The sequence below is a fragment of the Cnephaeus nilssonii genome (assembly GCF_951640355.1).
Source record: "Cnephaeus nilssonii genome assembly, chromosome: 15".
In the NCBI taxonomy this organism is placed as follows: Eukaryota; Metazoa; Chordata; class Mammalia; order Chiroptera; family Vespertilionidae; genus Cnephaeus; species Cnephaeus nilssonii.
Window position 1 is genome coordinate 42,536,058 of NC_137086.1, and position 23,824 is coordinate 42,559,881.

The following is a 23,824-nucleotide window of genomic DNA, read 5'->3' on the forward strand; positions in this document are numbered from 1 at the left end:
AAGTTGCAAAGAGAGTCCAGAAAACTCCTTGTACCCTTCACTCAGTTCCTCCCAATGGTCGCATCTTCCTTCCGTAACTATGGTAACCATCAAAACCAGAAAATGGACATTGGTACCATGTGCACCGTTCCACGTGATTTCATCACTCGTGTAAGATTCATGGGCCACCACTGAAATCAGCAATAGGAACTGTCCGTCACCACCAAGAGCGCCCCCTGCTAGCCCTTCCTGGTCACCCCCATCCCTGCCGCAGCCCAAGAGAGTTATTGGAAAGAGTGGGGATTGGTGAGAGAGGGACCCTACAATGGGTCCTTAGGCCAGGGGGATGTGGGGTAAGACTGGGACTCTGCAGGGAGAAACAGTCTGCCCCAGTCTGCTCTGGAAAACACATACCAGTATTTGGTTTCAAATTGGCTGCCCCGAGTCACCCAGAATGGGGTGCTGGGAGGGGAATCCTGAGTCTGGAATGAGACATATGGGTGTCTGGGGCGGAGCTGGGTTGGGCAAGTCCAGCCACCACCCAGTGTCCACCCTGCCTTGCCCAGCAGACCTGTGTTGCACCGCACTGGCCCCGGGGAAAGCACAGTTTGTTCAGCCACCCCGCCCAAAAGACGCTCCTCCATTTGTACTTGCTGCCCTGGGCCAAACATGCCAGGAGAGGCCGGCTGCACGGGACGCCGAAGTGGAACATCGGAAATGAGACAGGTTCTGTGATCAGGTGGAGAGAGGCCTGTTTTGGTTCTCAGGGAGCTGTCAATAGTATGAGACAGAAAGGCAAAAGGAACCCAAGTCTGATGGAGGGGAGACAGGCTCAACTCTGGGGCTCACCGACCAGGGACGGCAGCCAAAGAGAACTCTCCAAAGGGGTGTGGGGGCTAAAGACATAATAGGTTTCCTCCCACCTTTTGAGTTCTTCTAGCTGGGCTAGTAACCACATGGCCAGAGATTAACAGGAGAAAACGGGATTGTGATACGTGCACACCTAGAATTCATAAAAGCATGACTCATCCAAAGACAGCGAGGCAAAACTGGATATATGTGTCATTTTGGACAAAGGAGAAAAGGGGGCAGTGGGGTATTCGATTTTAAAAGCAAAAGTGGGTGATTTGCAGGTAATTGGGGAAGAGCGGAACACCTGGAGGTAGATTTTGGCTCGGCAACCCAGAAACCAACGGGCCTGGTGAGGGGGGGGGGGGTGGGGGTCTCATCAACAGGCTCCTGCTGGGGCCTAACTAAGTAATGTCAGGTGGTTGTGCTAAGGGTCCCTTCCTGAAGCCGGTTTGCCATCTGATCTCTTCGGCAGGAACGGGGAGCGGGTCAAAGGCTCTTTCTGAGCCTCTTGTTTCTTAATAACCAGTTTAAAATCAGTCCCCAAAATCCCAAAAGGCAGCTTTGGGGTGGCAGAACTTTGGTCCCCTTCAAGGGCATGACACAGGCAAGAGACCAGATGTGTGGTGACTCTGTTGTGCTGGAGGATCCAGGGGAGGCTTCCTGTAGGAGGTGGCACTGAAGCTGATCCAAGAATGATCCTCCCTAGGTGCTCAAAAAAAGATGATAATGGAGTTGTACAGGGGCAGAAGTACCCCGTATGGTCAGGGAAAGGGGTGCAGGGTGACGGCAGGTTGCTGGGGGGGACGGTGAAGCGAAGATTGAGGGGGGGAGACCAGGAAGAGATATGGTGAGGGGTGTGGGGCTGTAAGAGCACCTGAAGTTCCAGGCCGGGGGGGGGGGGGGGGCGGCGGGGGAGGAAATGAGTTCACACTGGCTGCAGGTTGGGGTGGAGGAACCACAAGAGGTGAGAGAAGCCAGCCAGACCCGGGTGCCCCCTTCCCCCATCCTTCTGCTTCAGGTGGCCTAGGGCGCCTCCCAGACCTGGAATTGCTCCAGGAAACCAAGTTTCCCTGTTTACAGTTGACTAGGGGGAGGAGGGGAGGAGAGAGGGGAGGGGTAGCCACGGGGGCAGGCTGGTCGGCTCTCTCCAGCTCCAGCCGGGTCTGGAGTGCTGGACCTGCGTCAGCAGGCTCGGACACTCGGCTCCAGCTCCACACCTCGCCATGGCCATGGAGGTAGACAGTAGGCCTGGGGGGCTCCCCAGCAGTGGTAGCGACCTGGGCGCAGCTCGCCAGCACATGCAGGCGGTCACCCGAAACTACATTACTCACCCCCGTGTCAGTGAGTATGACCCCCCGTGGGTGAGCGTGGGGTGGGCTGTGGGTCCTCAGACGCTGCTGCTTTTTAGCCTCAGGGAAAGAGGGGGACCAGAGGGGGGGTGACCTAGGGGGCTCTCAGTCCAGTGGAGTGATCCCATAAGCTGCCTGCACAGGAGCCACCTCGGCAGGTGGAGAGATGGGGGTCCGAGCCCAGGTTACTCCAGAGGAGAGGGCAGGGGGGTAGGTGCAGGAATCTCCCTGTCATCACTCTGGACCTGCATGGAGACCCCAAGTCCAGGGAGAGCACCCAACTGCCCCTGAGAGTGTGTGTGTGTGAACGTGTGTGTTTGGGGTATGCATCAAGGCCCAGCATGAGGAAACGTGTGGTCGAGTGTTCACTGGGGGGGATGTGTAGCAATGCAGAGCTGGGTGCATCCTCTGGATGGGACCTACGTGACATTGCGTGTGTCACATCAATGGGTGCGTGCCGTGTGTGCGTTCTGGGGTGGATGCCTGTGTGTGTAACCGGGGAAGGCACGTGCCTGCGTGTTCCCATCTTCACTCCCGTGAGGATATGTGTGAATGGGTGTGGCAGCTTGAGTGTGTGTGTGTGATCAGAGTGAAGAAATGTGGGTATCTATGTCATTTTGGACAAAGTGGGAAAGGGAGACACTGTGTGTGCAACTTGTACACTCAGGGTGAGGGTGTGTACGTGTGGGTGTATATGCTCAAGCGTGCATGCTCACGGGGAGAACACGGGGAGGTGTGCTCAGGTGCTGTCCATGTCTGTGTGTGTGCAGCAGGGGAGGGGGAGCGCCTGGCATCCAGGTGTACGGGTGTGAGTGCCAGAGGGCATCTTTGCAGGCTGCAGAGGGCGTGGCCCTGCAGTGGCTTGAGGGCCTGCCCTGCAGAGGTGGCCCAAGTTCAGGTGTCTGGGACAGAGAACCCGGTGAGGCCCTGAGGACCAAAGAGAGCCCTTTGCCCCCCCCCCCCCCCCACCATCTCTCCTAGTCCAAGGTCACTCTCCCTGCCCAGCTTAGTCTAGAATTCTCAGCAGCCCAGCCCACTGGAGGAAACCGGCCTGGCCAGCACCAGCTGAGCAGAGCCAGAGGCTGCTAGGAGGGTGTGTTTGGGGTGAAGCTGGTCTAGCACAGCCACCCCTCCCTCCTCTCCAGTTACACATCGGATGGGGGGAGGAGTGGCCTGAGAGGCGGCTGAGAGCCCAGTCTGCGTTTGGGAGCGGAGCCCCAAGGCCCCCCCCCCCCCCCCCCCCCCGGGAGGAGCCCAGGGGGTGTGAGCACAAGGGGAGTGGTGTAAGGTTGATCCAGATGCCCTGCCAGCTCTGCCCTGTGTGGGTGAGGGAGGATGGAGGCCCAGATCCGCCCCAAGGCAGAGGGGTCCTCAAGGCCCAGAAATATGCAGTGTCTGGGCCCCATTTGGGTCCAGAGCCCAGGCCTGGAGACCCGAGAGGAGTCCGCTTCTCCCGTCATCCCTCCTCCCTGTGGGAACGGGAGAGCTGCCGGGATCCCGGGGTCCTGAGTGGGCTGTGGGTCCTGGAGTCTGGACCGACATGCTTTGCTTTCCTTCTCCCTGGAATGTACCCTCCCAGGAACCCTGCAGGCTGCACCCCTGCCCCCACCCCCAGTCAGATCCCTCCCAGCCAGTTCCTTGTTTATAGTCAACAAGCCCTGGGTCAAGTCTGACCCAGGTTGGAATCCAGGGGTGGCAGCAACGTCCCCCCCCCCCCCCCCCGCCAGCCCCAGGTTTGCAAGTGTGTTGCTCTGTGTGGACCCCACTCGGACAAGTGTGTTCACACACAACCGCTGACCCAGAGGCCAGGGTCAGTGCAGGGGGAGCCCCTTCAGGCTCCACAGCTGCATCAGAGATGTCATTGCAATGACAAAGGCCACCCCCAGGGTCCTCACAGGGCACATCCTGGGGCCAGCCCCCGCCCGCCTTGCCAGCCCCCACCCCCAGGGCAGGCAGGGTTCCCCCTGTGCCCTGCACCTTCAGCTTTCACCAATTCCCTCCTTTCCTCCTCAGGGCCTGAGGGGTTTCTCCCTGCGGGGAGGGGCATGAATAGGCACAAAACCCAGAGCTGCCGCCCTCCTAAGCTGGGCCGGACTCCTCCTCCGAGTCTGGCCTTCTACCGGGGCCTATAAGCACTCCCAGGAGAACTTTGTGTAGAGACAGAAGGAGCACCGGAGGAAGGCAGCTGGCTCCCAGCCCCAGGGCTCATGGGGCCCATGGGTGGGGTGAATCCAGGAGGCTTCCTGGAGGAGGAGGTGGCCTGAGGCACTTCAGTGGCTGGGGAGGGAATGAGCCAGAAAGAAGCTGGGAGGTGGAGTTGGGGTGAGGAGTGAACCCCAACAATGTCCACTCCAGGGAAGAAGGGGCCCCTTTGCCACCCCCAGAGCGAGAGTTGTTCCCCAGGGGAGGAGGCGGCATGGAGCTTTATCTGGTGGTGTGGGGCACAAGTTGCTAGGCTGGTAGGGTAAGGGGTGGGGGCACAGCATGAGCAGAAGTGATGATGGCCAGGCTGGTGGCCTGGCTGGAGGGATGGAACCAGGTCAGATTGCCCAGGGGCTTGAGCGCCACACCCCTGGCTGCCTCAGTTTCCTCAACTGAAAGGCCAGAGAGGTTATACTGAGAGTTCCACCCGGCAGGGTCTCGGGCTGATTCTAAGAGCCCTCCCCTTCTAGCCCCTGCCCCCCTTCCCTAATCCCTCCGGCAGGATCAGGGAGGAGGTGAGGGACCTGCTGCCCCGGGCTTGCCCCCACCCTGGCCTCACGCCTGGGCGCCCGCCTCAGCCCGCTCCCAGGACTCTGCAGGTGTGTGGCGGGGCCGCCCTAATTAGTGGGCTGCCCGAGCCCCCTGCCGAGTCTTTGACAGGGAAGGCGGTGGGGAGACAGGGTCAGGGAGGGGCTCCCCGAGCCTGCAGCCCGAAGTGCAACCCGAAGTGTCAGCTAGGACAATGGAGAGGGGCTGGGCCAGCAGCTGGAGGAGAGGCCACAAAGTCTCAGGAGGGCCGACGGAGGAAGTGCCCTCCCGCTCCTCTGGTCCAGCACCCGGCCCCAGTACCACCCCGCTCCAGGCCCAAACCCAAGAGGGACTTACCTTCCTTGTCTAAACCCAGGAAAGCCTTGCAGTTATCTGGGCAAAAACACCCTCACCCAGTGGGTTTTCCTAGCCTGAGTCTCAGTGAAAGTGACTCATATCCAACAAAAGTAAGGAGTCTGACCACCAGGGGGCGTGAGCGGGGGCTTTGGTTTCCTCGGTGTGGGGTGGCTTGGTGCCTAAGGCAATGTGTCTGAGAAGAAGGGTCGCAGCCCCTCCTCTGCCACCTGCGAGCTGTGTGACAGGGGCCCCGTGTTCCTCATCGGCTAAAAGTGTGTGTGGACCACGCGCCCCTGGGCTGTCCTTCCAGCCTGGGAGTGACCCAGCGACCTCACAGACCCTGCCCATCCTGCCTGCCAACTTCCTGCCCCCCAGCTGTCTCGTTGGGGCTTTATCAGGACCCCAGCGAAGGCCTCCGGTACCCGAGGGGTATGGGCGAGGGAGGGCCCCAGGGCCCCTCAGCCGGCCCCTCGAGGAGCCAGAGTAGGCTTCCTGCCTGCCGGGCAGGGCTGCTTCTCCTGGGGCCCCAACAGCGGCCAGGAAGTGTTTCTGATGTGTAACCCAATCGCTCCCTGCAAGCGCAGCGCATTCCCCCTCTGTGGGTCTCTGCGGCCACTGCTGGGCGGCTTCCTCCTTCCTGGTCGCTTTCTCTCCTCCCCCACGGGCCCCTGGTGGACCTGGGGAGTCCCGGAGCCGCCCTGGCAGGGCCTCCTGGCAGAGCAGGGGTGCTGGCTGGTTTTTCTCACTCGTGCCTGCACCCCCTCCACACACAGTGTTCAGTCAGCGTGGGGTGATAGAGAGAAGTGTGGTCCCGGTGAGGGCGGGGGGGGGGGCCATCGGCCACGGCTGGGGGCTGGGAGCTTTGGGAAACACTGGGGGTCAGAGAGGAGGGAGTGGGTGAGGAGGGGCGGAGGCCGGAGGGGAAGCCGCCTCAGGGAGGAGAAAGGCCTCTCTGTGGCGGGGGAGGGGAGGACTCCGAGGGACCTCTGCCCTGGCCCCTGCCCCCCCCCCCCCCAGCCTCCTGCAGGTGTCCGAGGCGGCGGAGCCCTGCAGGCAGGGGCATGACCCTTACAGCAATGGTGGCTGGCTCTGTCACAGCTAATGACCCTGATGGCCCAGGCCAGGGAGGGGAGGGGCTGGTGCTTAGAGGGAGGGAAGGGAAGGCCAAAGATGCCCGTGTGTGTGTGTGTGTGTGTGTGTGTGTGTGTGTGTGTGTGTGTGTGTGTATCTGGATGTGACACCCTCCCCCACTCCTCCCCCAGCCTACAGGACCGTGTGCAGCGTCAATGGGCCCCTGGTGGTGCTGGACCAGGTCAAGGTAAGATTTCCGCCTCTTCCCAGGCACCAAGGCCAAACCCCAGGAGTCCCTGACCCCTGGGCAGGATTTGCAGAATTTCTTCTAAATTGCCCTGCCCCTAGATGCCCCCTGTCACTCACGCCCACATCTTCCTCCCCAGCTCTCGCCCAGCCACCCAAAGTTTCCCCTTCCTGCCCTTCCAGTGGGGGTCCTACTCTAGGCTTTGGGGGGCCTGCTTCTATCACCAATGAGCTGGGGAATCCAGACTATTGCGCCTCTTTCTTCATCGTTAGAATGGCTGCCTGTAACTTCCTCAGCTTTGTGCACTGCCTCATTGTCAGTATCCCATCCATTGGGGCCTTTGGTCACCACCCGGCAACATGTTACCTCCCTGTCCATTTCTCCCCTCTGTGCCCTCCTATTGGGCATGGATGGTGTTTTATCAATCCTGATGAGCTCCCAGAGCCCCTCACTGCACTTTCGTGGAACACCCAGCCCATTGTAGGAACTCAGTGTGTTCAAAGGAAGGATGAATAAGTGAATGAGATGAATGAATAAATAAGTATTAGCATGACTAAATATGGACCTGTCAAAACCTGAGCCAGCCCTAGCTGGTTTAACTCAGTGGATAGAGTGTTGGCCTGCAGACTGAAGGGTCCCAGGTTCAATTCCAGTCAAGGACACATGCCCAGGTTTTGGGCTTGATCCCCAGTAGGGGGTGTACAGGAAGCAGCCGATCAATGATTCTCTCTCATCATTGATGTTTCTATCTCTCTCCCTCTCTGAAATCAATAAAAATATTCAAAAACAAAAAACACAAAATCTGAGCCAACTATACTAAAGAAATCAGACCCACTCATTTCTGAAAAACTGATTCCACATTCAGTGAACATTACTGTTTGACCCACTAATGTTGGGGACGCCCTGAGAGGCAGTGTGGTGGAGCCATTATGTGTGTGTGCACTGGGGCCAGTCTGACTCAGGCTTCTTGACTTTTAATCCCAGCTTCATTCCACCCTTCTGCTAGCCACCTGTCAATTCTAGATCAGCGGCATCAGCACCAACTGGAAACTTGTTAGAAATACAGAATATTGGGCTCCACTCCCAATTGACAGAACTAGGATTGCAGGTCCCAGTTTCCTCATCTATCAAGTGACCATAGTGCTGCCGTGAGGATCCATCGGGTAAATGTGTAATTATTGTTCTCCAATAGCTCTGGCTGGAAGGCAGATGCACTCATATGCCTGACTCAACATTGGTGCCATCTTCTGCCCCCGCCCACCTCCGCCACACTCCCTACTCTACCTGTCAGTCTGTAGGACTCGCTGCCATATGAAGAGTCAGTACCTAGGCAGACACCCATTTTCTCAACTGTAAAATGGGCTGGACTAGGAAACTGGAATTAGCTCCCCAGACCTACGGTTCTATGATGATCGCATACGTCTGGAACTCTTAAAGAACAGGATAACTGATAGATGGACCCTGGGCTTGCGAGGGGAAGGAGAGGAATCGGTAGTTTTCGTTTTATGAGTTCAGAAGGCACCTTTATGCACCCCTCGTCACTGTCTCTCACCCCTTCCCCTGTTCTGGAGTTGCTTGGGCAAAATGCCACAATGCCTCCTCTACAGCGCCACCTCCCGTCCGCATTGAATCACACAGGCAATTAACTTCCGGCTTCCATCCTCAGATAGAAAAATATGGGGGGAAGAATTTTGTGTAGATCAGATATATAAGGGCCTTGAACTTGCATGCAAACGTTTGAAGGTATGTATTCATGTCTCTGTGCATTTTCTGGGTAGTTCCCACAGTTTCATCTGATCTTCCGAGCTGTAAGCTCCTGCCAGTCTTCCTAAGAACTCCCTGACCCTCCGAGTGTGTACAGCAGCTGCCCCGTGCTTGAGAGAGGGCTGGTTGAGAACCCAGTTGACTCCCCAGCAGAGGAGATGGGTTGTCCTGTACTGTCCCCACTCCCTGCAATGCTCTTGGTAACGACAGTGAGAGTCGAGGGAATCAGGCTTGCTCAGGAGGTGGCTGGGAAACGTACTCCTCCCATTGAAAGCTCATTGTCGCTCCATGGAATTCTGCTCCGAACTCAGTGGCTGTGCCCACCACTCCCTACAAATGGATACCCATATCCACACAGGAACACCCAGAGCCTGGCATTCTCCTGAAGGATCCCAGGCTGCACGTCCCATGCCTGGGTGTGATGGTTCTGACAGTTCGTCCTACTGTGTGACTGTGGTCTCTCTGCTATTTAAAGTTCCTTTTCTCTGATTTCATGTTTCAGGGACACACACTGGGCCACTCCGTCTTCACTCTCCTTTCCTCCCACCCTCGCTCGCCCACATAAACCCACATTAAAAGGATGCCTTTTTATCACCCTGCTGCCTGGTTTCTATGGGGCCCATTGTCTGATTTCCTTTGGGCCCACTCTGGCCTCTGCTCGGTCCAGCAGTTTTCCTCCGGAGGTGAGCGGTCCACCATCAGCTCCGCGAAGAGGCCGGTGGCGGGTTCAGAGAGCAGCAGAGGGAACAGAGCCGGGACTCATTTCTCTTGCGTCCCAGGCCACACAGCCCTTGCTCTCGGGCTCCCTCTTGTGGCGGAGAAGCCAAAGACGGCTGGGAGTTAGCCGCCCCGCGGACCTCTGAGCATTCCTCTTGGGCCTAGCCCCCTCTCCCAAAACCCCCACTCCAAAGGGTCTGGAGGGGTGGTTTTGAGGAGAATCTGGTCGCCTTCCAGGCATCTTCTTCACAGGTCGAGGAGGGACCCAAGCCAGAGCTTCCCTCGGTGACTGTCAGTGCTGCCTACCCTCCTGCCTCAGGTTCAACCCCAGCAGGGGTGCCCCGGGGGAGTGGACCCCTCGCTGGTCACACCCGGTTGGCAAATTGAGCCATCCGCCCCGCCTCCCTGGCCATTCAGGTCACTAATTTGTGAAGAGCAGGGGATACGATGACAGTAATGATGGTGAATAACCATTTGAACATGTTCCAAATGTTTATTACATTTTAATTTTTTTAAATGCTCCTTGGATCTAGTGAAACAAAGAGAAGACATACAATTTAACTATCTGCCCCTAACCTATTGAAATAACCCATGTAAGCATCCTGCTATATATTGGCAAATATAGGCATGTCAGAGGTTTACATTGGTGTCAGTCTCTTAAAGCATCTAATAGATGCACATTTTACTCATTCTTTTTTTTCTAGCAGCATAGCAGGGGATAGTATGGCTGTCCTGTGACTTATTCATAGACAGTCAGCATGTTTCTGGGTTTTGCTGTTCCAAATAGTACAACAATATATATCCTCTTTATACTGATGTATTTATGGCTGCTATGGGAGAGATGCCCTGAAATAAATTGCTGGCTCAAAGTGTATGTTTGTTTTTAAATAGACATTGACAGTTTGGGGTTTATCCCAGCAAAACTCAGGTAACTCACATTCCTACCAACCCTATAAGAGTGGACTCACTTCTCAACACCCTTGCCCGACCTGATTATGTTCTCTGCTTTCATTTTGTCTGTCAAATAGATGAAAATGAGTCCTGGCTTGCTTTTCTGTGCCTTTTTCCCTGAGGACGAGGGGGGATGAGCATCTTTTTATCTGTTTAGATTTCACTCTGTGAGCTGTGTGGCTTGAGTCGGGGGAGCGCTTTGTTTATTGTTCACATCTGTGTATGGTATCTTTACCAAATGGAAAGGAAAAATGTTTATATCATCCAACATTTCCAGTTTTTCATTGATGGCTTCTGGATGTCTTGTCTTAAAGCCATCTCTCCCATCCTGCTTTTACCTGGATTATTCAGAAAGAAGGCGAAGAATAAAAACTCTTCTAGGACTTTTGTTTGTTTGTCTTAGCTTTATATATAAAAATTTTACATGCCTGGAATGTATTTGTGTTTCTAATGTGGGCGTTTTCTCAGTAGGTACCTGTTATGTTAGCACCATTTGTTCAATAAATTATTTCCCCCCTGTGAACTAACATGCCATATTTAGTCCCTAAAACCTGGCTTCTGTCTCCAGATTCTTTAGTTTGTCCCACTTATCCATTTGTCTGCTCACACCAACACGCACCACTAAGGCAATCTACCCCTGATCTTTTCTATAACTGTTTCTGGATATTCTCAGACATTTTTATGTGAATTTTAAGGTCATTTTAAATTCCAGGAGAAACAAGAATCTTTTGGGAATGCATTTAATTTATATACTCTTGAAAGGATTTATATTTTTATGATGGTAAGTCATTCTGTCTTGAAAAACAGTGTTCTCCATTTATTCAGGGCTTGTTTTATGTCCTATAAAATTTTATTACTTTTCTCATATCTTTCTTGTTAAATTTATTTCCAACTTTTTATGAGTTTTGGCCCTATTGTGAATGGAATGCTTTTTTTTCATTTCCTCTTCTGCTTGTTGCTAGGAAAAGGAAGAAAAAGCATTTAATTTTTATATGTTTATTTTGTATTCAGCCAAATTCTCTTATTAATCCGGGGGTTTGTCGTTTTGTTTTTGTTTTGACTAGAGCCTCTTGGGTTTTTCTAGCTCTATAATATCATGTGCACGTAAAGGAAATTATGTCTCTTGCTATTGGTCATTATTATGTCATTATGTTTGTTTAGTCTCCTATAATCTGGAACATTTCCAGAGAGACTTTGACATTTTTGAAGGATAGAGTCTCCTCCTCTGACCACTTAAAAAAAAAAAAAAGAACATTATTTATGGTTTTGGCATACTTTTTTCTTTTTCTTTTTGTTTGGTTTGGTTTGGTTGTTTGGAGGTTTTTCCCCAAAAAAAAACAAAATTAAGTAACAACAGTGATACAGGCGGCTCTGTGTTACTGATTTTACTGGAAATGAAAATGTTTAGCATTTCACCGTTTACCAGGATGTTGATGTTGCTTTTGGTAAATAGTCTAGTGTTCAAAGAGTTGCCTTCCGCTCCTGTTTTACATAAAATCGTATTAGAAACAGCTGCGGAACTTTGTCAAACACCTTTTAAGTTTCTATTTACCTAAGCCTATGGAGTTTTTCTTCTCACTTATGTTGACAAACTCCCTATTATTATTATTATTATGCTGTCAATTGTTGGCAAATTCCCTAATGTTGATTGACCTAGGCTTGCATTCTTGGAATAAACCCTACTTGTAATTTATTTAATACGCTGATTGATTTACTGAGTACCAATTTATCGTTTCTGCATCTTGGTCTACAGTGTTTGGAGGGCTATGCTTTTTATTGGTTTAGGATTTGGGGATTTTCATTTTGCCGTTTTGTTTCCTTCTAATCTTCATTTTCTGTTCATCTTATTACTTTGTCTAGTTCCTCCAGTGCACACTGAACAGAATGATGACAGCAGGTGCTGTTGTCTTGCTCCTAATTTTGAAAGGGATGTTTATACGTTATACCATCGAGGATAATATTTTCAGATTGGGGGATACTTTTGGGGGTAAAGGAATTTCCCTTTTATTCTCTGTTTTCATAGAGTAGTTTTGTTCTTACATTTTAAAAAATTACCTTTATTGGGGCAGCATTGGTTAACACATTATATAAATGTCAGGTGTACAATTCTGTGATGCATCATTAGTATGTTGCATTGTGTGTTCACCACCCAAAGTCTAGTTTCCTTTCATCACCTTATATCTGACCTCCCGATCCCTGTTCTTGTCTTTCGTTTTTAATCATGGATAGTTTTGAGGGTTTTTAACTTTTTAAAAAAATGTTTCAGATGACAAGTTTTTAAAACCTTTTTATCCACTAATAAAGAAATTGCACGAATAGACTTTCTAAAATTAGACTAATTTTGAATTCCTAGAATAATCCCAACTTGGTTTTTATTATTGTTACTTGTTTGTGTTTGTTTTCATATTTGCTTTAAAATTTTTTTATGATTTGGTTTACTTGTAACTTGTGTATATGTAGATATATAGACATATAGGTATGTAATATATACATTGCTGAACTTGGTTTGCTAAAGTTTTGTTTAGGATTTTGGTCTCTATGTTTATGAGTAAGATTGCCTATAATTTTTCCACAATTCTTATTTCAGCAACAAGGTTATGCTTGCCTCATAAAATGAATTAAAGATCATATCTTTCTTCCAGTCTTTTGAAAAGCTTGAATGAGTTTCAAACTATTTGTTCCTTAGTTGTTAGAACTCTCTGGTAAAACGACCTGGGACGGTGTTTCCTTTGTGGGAAAATTTTAAACTATTTAATAACTTAATGGTTATAGGAATATTCTGACTTTTCATTTTGTTTTTAATTGGTTTTGATTTGAGTTGAATTTTGCTAAGTCTTTAATCATTTCATCTAAGTTCTGAAATATATTGCATAAAGTTGTTCATAATTCCTCTTATTACTTTTTCAGTATTATTAGTATAGCTTCTTTTGACTTTTTTGTTCCAACAATTATTTATTCATGCCTGCTTTTTTTTTTTTAAATCAGTGTTGCCAGAGATCTATTTCATTAGGCTTTCAAAGAACCAATTGGCTTTGTTGAGCTTCTCTATTATATGTTTTTCTCTGTTAATGATTTCTGTCCTTTTATTATTTCTTCTACATTCTTGGAGTTTTAATGCTGTTCTTTTTAGTTTCCTCAACCTTTTATCTTTTTTAATATAAGCATAAATCTTTACATGCATCACATCTATGTTGATATATAGGTTTTCATTATTGTTTAGTACTAAATGTTTTCTAATTCTTCTATATTTAGAATGCCTTTAAATAAGTTCATCTATATTTAGAATGCCTTTAAATTCCCCAAAGTATGAATTGTGTCTGTCTTGTTACTGATTTCTGTCTTCCTCTGATTATGATCAGAAAACATGGCGCAGCTTGATGTGTTCTATCGGTCATGACACGAAGTGATGCCTTTTTAGTCTCTTCTATTTCACCTGTCATTTGTTTTCTTTCCTCTAATGTCCAAGGAGTATTTAGAAAAGTACTTTGATTTTCCAGAATATTAGAAACTTTGTAGGGAGGGGAGTTGTCTTTTTACCGTTTATTTTTATTGGCTTAAGATTATAACTTACTCCCTGAAGTAAGTCAGCAATCTGGGAAGCCAGATTGCTATGCATTCTCTCCGGCATTTCCCTTGGGAAGGAAGTGTAGGTACGGGACTTAGCTCTCTCAGTGCTGATGGGAGCTGAGGACCAGTGTCAGTGTGGAGGGGCCCAGCCCAGCTTCCCTGACCCGGCTCATAGCTTCCTCTAGACATGGGTAAGATGGGAACCTGGCTCCTGGAGTGTGCACAGTGTGTTCTGTTAGTCTCCAGCGGCAACTGGACCATCCCACAGACCTAAACAGCCATCATAGCTACTAAATTGTATTGAGCTGTTATGAGGTGCTGAGCACACCTCAATTAATGGCTTTACATATGTTATCTCTTTTTTTCCCCATAGCAGCCCTGTGAAGTAGCTATTATTATTATTACCCCCATTTTAAAGATGAGAAAACTAAGGCTCAGAGAGATTCTATAACTTCCCAAGGCGGCACAGCTTCTAAGCATCAGAGCTTCAATTCGAACTCTAGTCTTCCAACTCTAACGTTGGTGCTTCTACCCATTCAGGTATACTGCCTGCGGAAAAGAATTCAAACTTGCCACTTCCGGCCCCTCAATTTGTTTCCCACAGTGTCTGAGCACAAGAGGGGGGACAGAAGCGTGGGACTTGACCAAGGAGGGCTGGGGAGGGGACAGGAGCTTCACCTCTGGTCTTAGTGTTGTTCTGGGCTGCTCTCCCTTCCTGCCAGTTCGCCCAGTATGCTGAGATCGTCAACTTCACCCTCCCAGACGGGACTCAGAGGAGTGGGCAAGTGCTTGAGGTGTCTGGGAGCAAGGCAATTGTTCAGGTAAGTGGTGTCAATGAGATGCTGGCTGGTTGAATAAATGAATACACCCACAACGTTCCCACATTATCTGACAAGCTCCAACGGCAGGAAATGTCCCATCTTCCTGAGAGTGCCTTGCTCAGCGCGGGCATAAATGGGAGAATGGGGGTCCCTTCTCTTGTGCAAGCCCCTTATTAGAGTCGCTAACCTCCTGTCCCATAGGTATTTGAAGGGACCTCTGGCATTGATGCTCAGAAGACCACCTGCGAATTCACAGGGGACATCCTCCGGTCTCCGGTGTCAGAAGACATGCTGGGTGAGGGGTGAGGGTGAGGGTGGGACAAGGGTGGGTATGCTCGTCTGTCCTGCCATCCAACGTCTCCACCAAGCATTTAGCACGCTGCATTGTCACTGCCTGTGTACATGTCTGCCTCACCTGTGAACTCTCTGAGGTCAGGGGTCACGTCTTCTTCTCTCCTTGACCCTCGCCCCAGCTCAGGGCCTGACTACAGCAGGTGTTCCGTGAATGAGGAAGGCAGCCTCAGTAAACTAGAGGCACAGCAGGCAGCCATCTATATGGGGTCAGCCTGACATGGACTGCACATCCCCTAATTTTCTCCCAAGATCTGCTCTACCTGGCCCTCTCCTCTTCCCAGCCCCCCAAATCACCCCATGAGAGTGGTTGTTCTGGGCCAAGGCCTTGCCTATGAAGGTTTCCAGGAAAGAAAGGAAGGCTCCCAAGGAGACAGTCACTGTAGCCAGCTCTCTGGGGTCACCGAGGGTAGAGGGGGAAGGAGACAGAGCATTTGGCATGTGGGGGGCAGGTGGGAGCTGGTGGTGGTGTGGGAGGTGGGCAGCAGGGAGGGACCCAGGGCTGGCCCTGAGCGTTCTCCAATGCCCCTGCCCACCCCCAGGTCGGGTTTTCAATGGCTCTGGCAAACCCATTGACAAGGGGCCAATGGTCATGGCGGAGGACTTCCTGGATATCAATGGTGAGTGACGGGAGAGCCTACGTGGCTCTTGGGATCCAGCCCTCATCCACCTTCCCCACGCCCAGTCATCACCTCTGCCCACTTGTCCTTGGACGTTCCGCACCGAACACAGGCCAGGGCTCACCTCCAGGGCTGATCAGACTCATGGCCAATGGCATGTGACAGGAGAGCAGCAAAGGCCCTCTGAACCCCCAGGGCCCCTCACCCTGAAGTACTGCCATCAGCACTCCACGTCCAGTCCGCAGGATGCCATCATCGTTGTGCAGGGTTCCACAGGTGCCCCAGGACCACCACTCTCCTGCCTTCTGGTTCCCGGCCCCGCCCAGGAGAGCTGGCTGGGTGGCTTGCACAGGCAGACTCAGCCCCTCCCAGGCTCTCACCCATTCAAAGGGGGGCTGTCTTGAGTCCTCCATCCCTACCACATCTGTTTACTGAGGATGTGATGGAGGACCTCTTGGCTGGCTCAAGGTCACACAGCGAGTCGGAGGCAGAGCACGGAACACATATCCCCTCAAACAGGAGGCCTCTGAGCCCACCCCCAGGTCGTCCTAACCCTGCACAGCACCTGTCAGTCTGGAGGAGGCCCCGGCTCTGACCACAGGGCTCTCAGCCTGAGCTCCCGCCCCCTTGTGGCTTCCAGTGTCCCAGGGCGGCACTGTCCTAGGGGGCACTGGACATGGGGCTACTTAACAAACTACTCTCATTTCAATAAAATGAAAACAAAACCACATTTCACGGGCTCAGTAGCTCCCCTAGGAGGTGGTGCCGGAGAGCCCATTTCCATCACGGCAGAGAATGCTGTCCACAGTGCTGCTCTGGAGGTGGAGGAGGGTTGGGGAGCGCAAGGGCGGACTTGAACCCTTGAGCACAGGTCCCTGGTTGCCGTCTCCCAGGCCAGCCCATCAACCCCTACGACCGCATCTACCCGGAGGAGATGATCCAGACGGGCATCTCGCCCATCGACGTCATGAACAGCATTGCCCGTGGCCAGAAGATCCCCATCTTCTCAGCAGCTGGACTCCCCCACAACGAGGTAAGGCCCGGGGAGCCCCCAGGCACCGCCAAGGACAAGGGACAGGGCAGAGGCGGGCGATCGCAGGTGAGCGGGAAGGCCTCTGCTGCGTAGGCAGGGTCCGCTGTGCGGGGGTCCTCGGCATCCAGACTGGCACTGTCCCCTGGCAACCCAGGTCTGCAGGGTGCACAGGACTCCTCGTCATCCCCAAGCAGGTCTTCACACCTCTGCCCAAGCGAGTGGGGCGCTCATTGGCTCACGAGAGAGCCCATGGGTAGCCCCGTGGCGACAGCCCTGCTCAGCTGTCAGCTCTACCCACTGGGCCTTGTCACGGGCTTCACTCTGTGCACCGAGTGAACCCCTCTCATGCCAGCCCCACGGCCACCCGGAGCCCCCCTGGGCAGGTCCCTGCCCGCCTCTGCCACCAAGAGTGGCAGGGGGGTGCCAGGGTGCCAGATGCTCCTCCCCTGCCCACCCCCCGGACACTCCCGGCTGTGCCCCAGCTCACCCTCGAACTGTGTGAGTGGCCAGAGGGCATAGCACCCCTGTCCTCCACCTCACACACACGTCTGGTCTGTGTGGCTGCCCGCTCCTCACCCCGCCGTCCGGGGCAAGTCTGTGCCCAGATAAAGCCCGGCAGGCGGGTGGGGGGTGGTGGGGGAGGCGCAGGGGTTCTGAAGGCCAAGCTGCCCCACACCCAGGCTGAGGCCCTTGCTCTCTGGCACTGTGGTTCCGCCTGCTCCTCTGACAGGCACCCTCAGCCCTAGTAGCCGCAGACCAGGGCAGTGTCTCCCATGGGAGGAGCTGGAGGGCCGGGGGTAGCCCTTTCATCTCTGTGGGTCCCTCCCACTGCAGTCCTGGCAGGGGACAGACTCGGGGCTGCCCCGTCCACCCTCCCCAATGGCCCTCTGAGCGGAGGGCTCTGACGTCCTTCCTCCTAACCCTCCCTCCCCTCCCCCCAGATCGCTGCCCAGATCTGCCGCCAGGCCGGGCTAGTGAAGAAGTCCAAGGCCGTGATGGATTACCACGATGACAACTTTGCCATCGTCTTTGCAGCCATGGGGGTAAGAGGGCTAGCAGGTGGCAAGTTCTGGAAGCTGTGGGTGGGCAGCTTTGTCTCCCTGGGCCCTGGCATGGCCTGATCTGCCGGGGGCGGCACACTCCTTCTCCGAGAGAAGCTGTCAGCATCTGGGCCTGTAGGTGGGAGAGGCAAGAGCGTGACTGAAGGGGTGCGGTGGGCTCGGTGACTAGGGCCATGTGTCCCTCAGGGCACCCCAAAGGCCATGGCAGCTATAAGGTGAGTCCACAAGGGAATTTGGGGAGACAAGACAGCTTGGGGGGCCAGATACAAAGGCCCGGGTGTGGGGGGTGGGCAGGAAGTTAATGGGAAGCAGCTGGCCCAGAAGGCGGGATGGCACTGAGCAGAGCTCACCCTGGAGAAGCCTGACACTCTGGGGTCTGATGAGACCCTACCCAGGACTGGGCAGCGAACCAGCTCTGCCCTCTCCACCCCAGAGCGGTTGAGACAGTCCGTCCACAGGCTTTGCTGAGAAGAGGCTGGAGGGGCCTGGCCCCGCCCTCCGGCCACAGGGCCCGCCCCCAGCTTCCCTGCTGTGTGTCCAGGTGAACATGGAGACGGCCAGGTTCTTCAAGTCCGACTTTGAGCAGAATGGGAGCATGGGGAACGTCTGCCTCTTCCTGAACTTGGCCAACGACCCCACGTGAGTCCTCTCCTGGGGCCGACTGCCCCGAGGCAGCGGGCCTTGTCTCCTTCCAGGACCCAGAGTCCAGGGGCTCAGGGGTTTCCCAGAGCTACAGCCAGGGGCCAGGGCTGGGAGAACAAGCCCTTGTTGTGCAGCGGGGGAAACTGAGGCTGGTAAGGGGTAGGGATCGCTCAGGAAGAGACAGAGGGAGCCGGACCACCCCCCTGCCTGCTGCCTGCAGTCTCTCTGCCCCGCCACAGCCTGCGATCCACCACGTCCCGAGTCAGGGCTCCTCATCCTTCCAAAAGTCACCACTAACGAGATGGTTCCCTAAACCAGTGGTCAGCAAACTGCGGCTCGCGAGCCACATGCGGCTCTTTGGCCCCTTGAGTTTTTAGCAAAGGCCAGCTTAGGAGTACCCTAATTAAGTTAATAACTCCCTATGTACCTACCTATATAGTTTAAATTTAAAAAATTTGGCTCTCAAAAGAAATTTCAATCACTGTACTGTTGATATTTGGCTCTGTTGACTAATGAGTTTGCCGACCACTGCCCTAAACCATTTGTTTCAAAAAAAACCTGCTATTTTAAAGTTTAGAAAATGTGCATTTAAAGTGGGGGTCAAGTGGATGGAAAAAAAAAATTCTAATGAACTGTCCTGGGTATTGAGAGTTCTCCCAAACCCACGGGACAGACTTCTGGAGGCCGGGATGACATCACCAAAGGAGGGACCCACAGCCACCAGCCCGCCCCCCCACCCCACCCCCCCACCCCCAGGACTCAGGAATGCTGAGCGGAAAGGGGTGGCCAGGGCCCAGCAGTCACACTAAGTGCTCGGGAACAGTGGGGGACAGTGGGGGACAGTGAGGAAAGGGCCCTGGGGACAGCAGTGACAGGGCTCCAGCTGACCCCAGGCGATGCCCAGGGGAAGAGGCCTCCCTCTGATGTGCCAGAGCCTCTCACCTTCAGGCCTCAGAAACGGGGCGCTGTCATCCTCCTCAGATACTCCTAGGCCTGCCTGCCCCACTCTCACCCAACTCCCCGCCTGCCCCAGCCTCTGTTTCTTTCCCACCTTGGACCACGGGCCGAGAGTGAGCCTGGTAGAGTGCTCACTCCCGGGAGCCACAGCCCTGACCTGGGGGCTGGGAGAGGGGCTGGTCGTGCCCACACCCCTGCTGCTCTGCACAGTCCCAGCCCCCCAGTCCCTTCCCACTCGGTCCTGGGGCTGCACAGAGCACAGGCACTCTAACCCGGACCGCGTCTCCAGCATCGAGAGGATCATCACCCCTCGCCTGGCACTGACCGCTGCGGAATTCCTCGCCTACCAGTGTGAGAAGCACGTGCTGGTCATACTCACTGACATGAGCTCCTACGCCGAGGCCTTGCGGGAGGTGAGGTGGCTGGTGAGGGGCGTCAGGTCCATCCCAGCCCCTGCACCCCGGAGCACGCCCACCCAGGCCGGCCCCCGTCCATTTCCCATAGTCACCGAGCCTCCGTTCACCATTCCTTGTCTCAGCCTCTCACCCCCTTCTTACCCCAATGCCCATGGATGGTGCAGGTCTCAGCTGCCAGAGAGGAGGTGCCGGGGCGCCGAGGCTTCCCCGGATACATGTACACAGACCTGGCCACCATCTATGAGCGGGCGGGCCGTGTGTCCGGCCGGGGCGGATCCATCACTCAGATCCCCATCCTCACCATGCCCAATGATGGTGAGCCTCCTCACTGCCCACTGCTCTCCGCAGGCCCCGCCCTCCCTTCCCACCCCCACTTAAAGGGCCCGAGCTTCCTTGCCCAGATGTGCAGGAGTTCTGTTCCTCCATAGGGTAGACACTGTCCTCTGCTTAGCCCCGTCTACTCCTTCACTCTCACAATGGGAAAGGACCCAGATGGCCCTGAGTGGGTGGAGACCTGGTCCCCATCTGCACTGAGGCCGGTGAATTTCCTCGTAGATATCACCCACCCGATCCCAGACCTGACCGGCTTCATCACAGAGGGGCAGATCTATGTGGACAGACAGCTTCATAACAGACAGGTACTGTCCCCGCCCCACCCACCTTCTGCTCTCTCCACCCCCTCCTGTGCCTCAGGTCTCCATGAATTAGGAGTAGCCAGGCAAGGCTAACCCCATACAGGAGGTGACCCCCAGGAAGACTGTGGTTCAGGCACAGAGCGCAGATCTGGGTAGAATCCAGACGACCTGGCTCTGGGAACCTGAGAAATCATTCCACCTCGCTGATCCTAGTTTCCTCTCCTCTAACATGGGAATAACAATACTTATCACATAGTTGCACTTTGGAAGATAAAATAGGTTGGCAAACAGAAAGCACCTAGCAGATAGTAGATACTAAAGAAACACCATCTCTCTTCCCTTTTCCGAACAGAAAACAATGGGTAACTGGCATGAGTAGATGGTAAATAATGTGCCAATGAGTTAGAACAGTGGTTGGCAAACTCATTAGTCAACAGACTAGCCGCATGTGGGTCGCGAGTCGCAGTTTGCCGACCACTGGGTTAGACCACGTGTTCAAGGCAACCCCCATGACTTTTTCCTCTTTGCTGAGCCGGTTCTTTCTGTGTAGCTACTAACTTAAGCTTCAACCTGGTTTCGTCCAACCATCAAACTTTTTGAAATAGTGAGGCTTCATTCACCGCTATCATGTCATCTCCCCCCTGGACATGCAGACACCTACACACCCAACCCTGGGGTTTGTGAGAGATGAAGGAGGGCGGTGTGACCCACTTCTCTTTAGCATGAAGGGGGACCCCTGACCACCATGGGGTGGGTGGGGGAATAGCAGGGTGGGAAGGAGGGGAAAGTCTGGACCTTGCCTTCCGCCACACCTTCTGCTCCCCCAGATCTACCCCCCCATCAACGTGCTCCCTTCCCTGTCGCGACTGATGAAGTCCGCCATCGGTGAGGGCATGACAAGAAAGGACCATGGCGATGTCTCTAACCAGCTGGTAGGGAGGAGCGGGCCCAGGGGCTCCAGGAGGTGGAGGTTGGGGAGGGGCGGGGCTGGCTTCAGATGCTGAAGGTCTGAGACCTATCTAGACCACAAGCTTGTCTCCTGGCAAAACCCCTCCCCGAAAGTGGCTCCCTAGCCCAGCCATGCCGGAGGCCCCAGGGCTTAGGTGAGGAGCCTGCGGTGCCCGCCTACCCGCTCTGCCCCTCCCCAGTACGCCTGCTACGCCATCGGGAAGGACGTGCAGGCCATGAAGGCAGTGGTGGGGGAAGAGGCGCTCACTTCGGAGGACCTGCTCTACCTGGAATTCCTGCAGAAGTTCGAAAAGAATTTCATCAACCAGGGTGAGGCGCTTGGGGCGTTCAGGCAGTAACCCCCTTACCCCGAGACACACACACACACACACACACACACACACACACACACATACACACACACACATACACACACATACACACACACATACACACACACACACACACATACACACACACGCACACTGACACTCGTGCTCGTGCTCGGTCCCTAGGCCCCTATGAGAACCGCTCGGTGTTCGAGTCGCTGGACCTGGGCTGGAAGCTGTTGCGCATCTTCCCCAAGGAGATGCTGAAGCGCATTCCGCAGAGCGTGATCGATGAGTTCTACTCCCGCGAGGGGGCGCCGCAGGACACCACGTCCGATACTGCCTTCTAGCCCTCGCCCGCAGCACCATCCTGGGACCCTGCCCTCCGCATCTTGTCCAAGCACCCCTCCTCTCGCTCCCCCCGCCCCCCAATCCTCCAGTTTCCATACACCTGAGCCAACCGCGCCACCCTCAGCCCTCGCCGGCCACGCTCCACCCCTCTCCCTGGCCTCCTAGCGCTGGGAAAGAACAGATTGTCAAGCCCGTATTCTAAGTCTTGTTCTGATAGGAGCATTTGTATTTGCATTTTAAAAGCTCCCAAATGAAAAGCAATTGAGATGAAGAGTTTATCTTATGTGAAAACAAGATTGGCAAAGCATTGATAATAGTTCAAGCTGCAAATGATGGGTTCAGGAGGTTTGTTAAACTATTCTCTCCACTTTAAAAACAAACAAGAAACCCTAGCCACAATTAGTGTCTTTTACAGCCGACAACAGAATTTCTCTTTGGAAGATATTTATCTTTGTTAAGAAATATCTTGATACATTTCTTGGGTGGAGGATGGGCTCCAGGCCACAAAAGATTTGTCTGATTCTCATCAGCTCTGTCTGAGAGATGCTGGGGAAGAGTTCGGTGACAGGAAGGGAGGGGAGTTGCTGGAGAGAGAGCCTGAGTGACATGGGGAGGGGGTGAAAGGCTGAGGAGAAGCCCCCAATTAGAAATGGGTGAAGAGCCCTGACCGGTTTGGCTCAGTGGATAGAGCGTAGGCCTGTGGACTGAAGGGTCCCAGGTTTGATTCTGGTCAAGGGCATGTACCTTGGTTGCAGGCACATCCCCAGTAGGAGGTGTGCAGGAGGCAGCTGATCAATGTTTCTCTCTCATTGATGTTTCTAACTCTCTATCCCTCCCCCTTCCTCTCTGTAAAAAAAAAAAAATCAATAAAATATATTTTAAAAAATGGGTAAAGCGCATCCAGGATACTGGATGTTGCTTTGAAAGCTGCCTGCCCTTCTATGACACCATCCCTCCTGTCTCCTCTGCCCCATCTACAATGAAGCCATGAACACTTCCTAAGTGGCAAGGAGGATTGGAGGAATGGAACCTCAGAAAAAGGGCTGAGTTCCATTTCTGGGTCGTTGTGTTGTGGAACCAGCCAGAATTCTTGGATCAAGAACTGACATCAAAGGAGACCCTGGGAATAAAAGTCCCATTCCCATGACAACTCACAGCCATTTAGGGAAAGCTTTTGGGTATCCACATAGGGTTGTTTTCATTTAATAACAGTTTTATTGAGATTTAATTTACATACTCTACAACAGGGGTCCTCAAACTTTTTAAACAGGAGGCCAGTTCTCTGTCCCTCAGACTGTTGGAGGGCCGGACTATAGTTTAAAAAAAAACTATGAACAAATTCCTATGCACACTGCACATATCTTATTTTGAAGTAAAAAAACAAAACGGCAAAAACACCCGCATGTGGCCCGCGGGCCATAGTTTGAGGACGCCTGCTCTACAATTTACCAATTTGTAACTGTACAATTCAACAACTTCTAATATATTCACAGAGTTGTGCAACCATCCCCACAATCAATTTTAGAACATTTTCATTGCTTCAAAAAGAAACGCTGTACTGCTAACCAACCCCTCAAATCCCTTTTCTGCCCCTTCCCAAGCCCTAGGCTTTGCCTATTCTGAACATTTCATATAAATGGGATCATACAGCAGGGCCAGTGTTGCTCAGTGGTTGAGTGTCGACCTATGATCCAGGAGGTCACTGTAAGATTTCTAGTCAGGGCACATGCCCAGGTTGTGGGCTTGATCCCCAGTGTGGGGCATGCAGGAGGCAGCAGATCAATGATTCTCTCTCATCACTGATATTTCTCTCTCTCCTCTCTTCCTCTCTGAAATCAATACAAATATATTTAAATGGGATCACACAATATGTGATCTTTTGTGACTGGCTTCTTTCACTTAGCATAATATTTTCAAGGTTCATCCATGTTGTTGCATGTATCATTACTTCATTTCTTTTTATTGCCAAATAATATTCCACAGCATGGATAGACCGCCTTTTGTTTATCCATATATCAGTTTATGGACATGTGATTGTTTCCACTTTTGGCTATAATAAATAATACTGCTATGAAC

The 23,824-nt window shown here is 52.9% G+C and overlaps 1 protein-coding gene across 1 annotated transcript; it reads left to right on the forward strand.

Moving 5' to 3' along the window:
* Nucleotides 1-1,951: 1,951 nt before the first annotated feature.
* ATP6V1B1 (ATPase H+ transporting V1 subunit B1) lies at nucleotides 1,952-23,823 on the forward strand. The gene is made up of 14 exons (XM_079792820.1): nucleotides 1,952-2,172; nucleotides 6,530-6,585; nucleotides 14,307-14,405; nucleotides 14,607-14,700; nucleotides 15,299-15,376; nucleotides 16,270-16,409; nucleotides 17,351-17,452; nucleotides 18,012-18,109; nucleotides 19,359-19,482; nucleotides 19,650-19,800; nucleotides 20,041-20,123; nucleotides 20,948-21,052; nucleotides 21,269-21,398; nucleotides 21,584-23,823. The coding sequence occupies exons 1-14, from the start codon at nucleotides 2,055-2,057 to the stop codon at nucleotides 21,745-21,747; spliced, it is 1,542 nt and encodes a 513-aa protein (XP_079648946.1). The 5' UTR covers nucleotides 1,952-2,054; the 3' UTR covers nucleotides 21,748-23,823.
* Nucleotide 23,824: the final 1 nt, after the last annotated feature.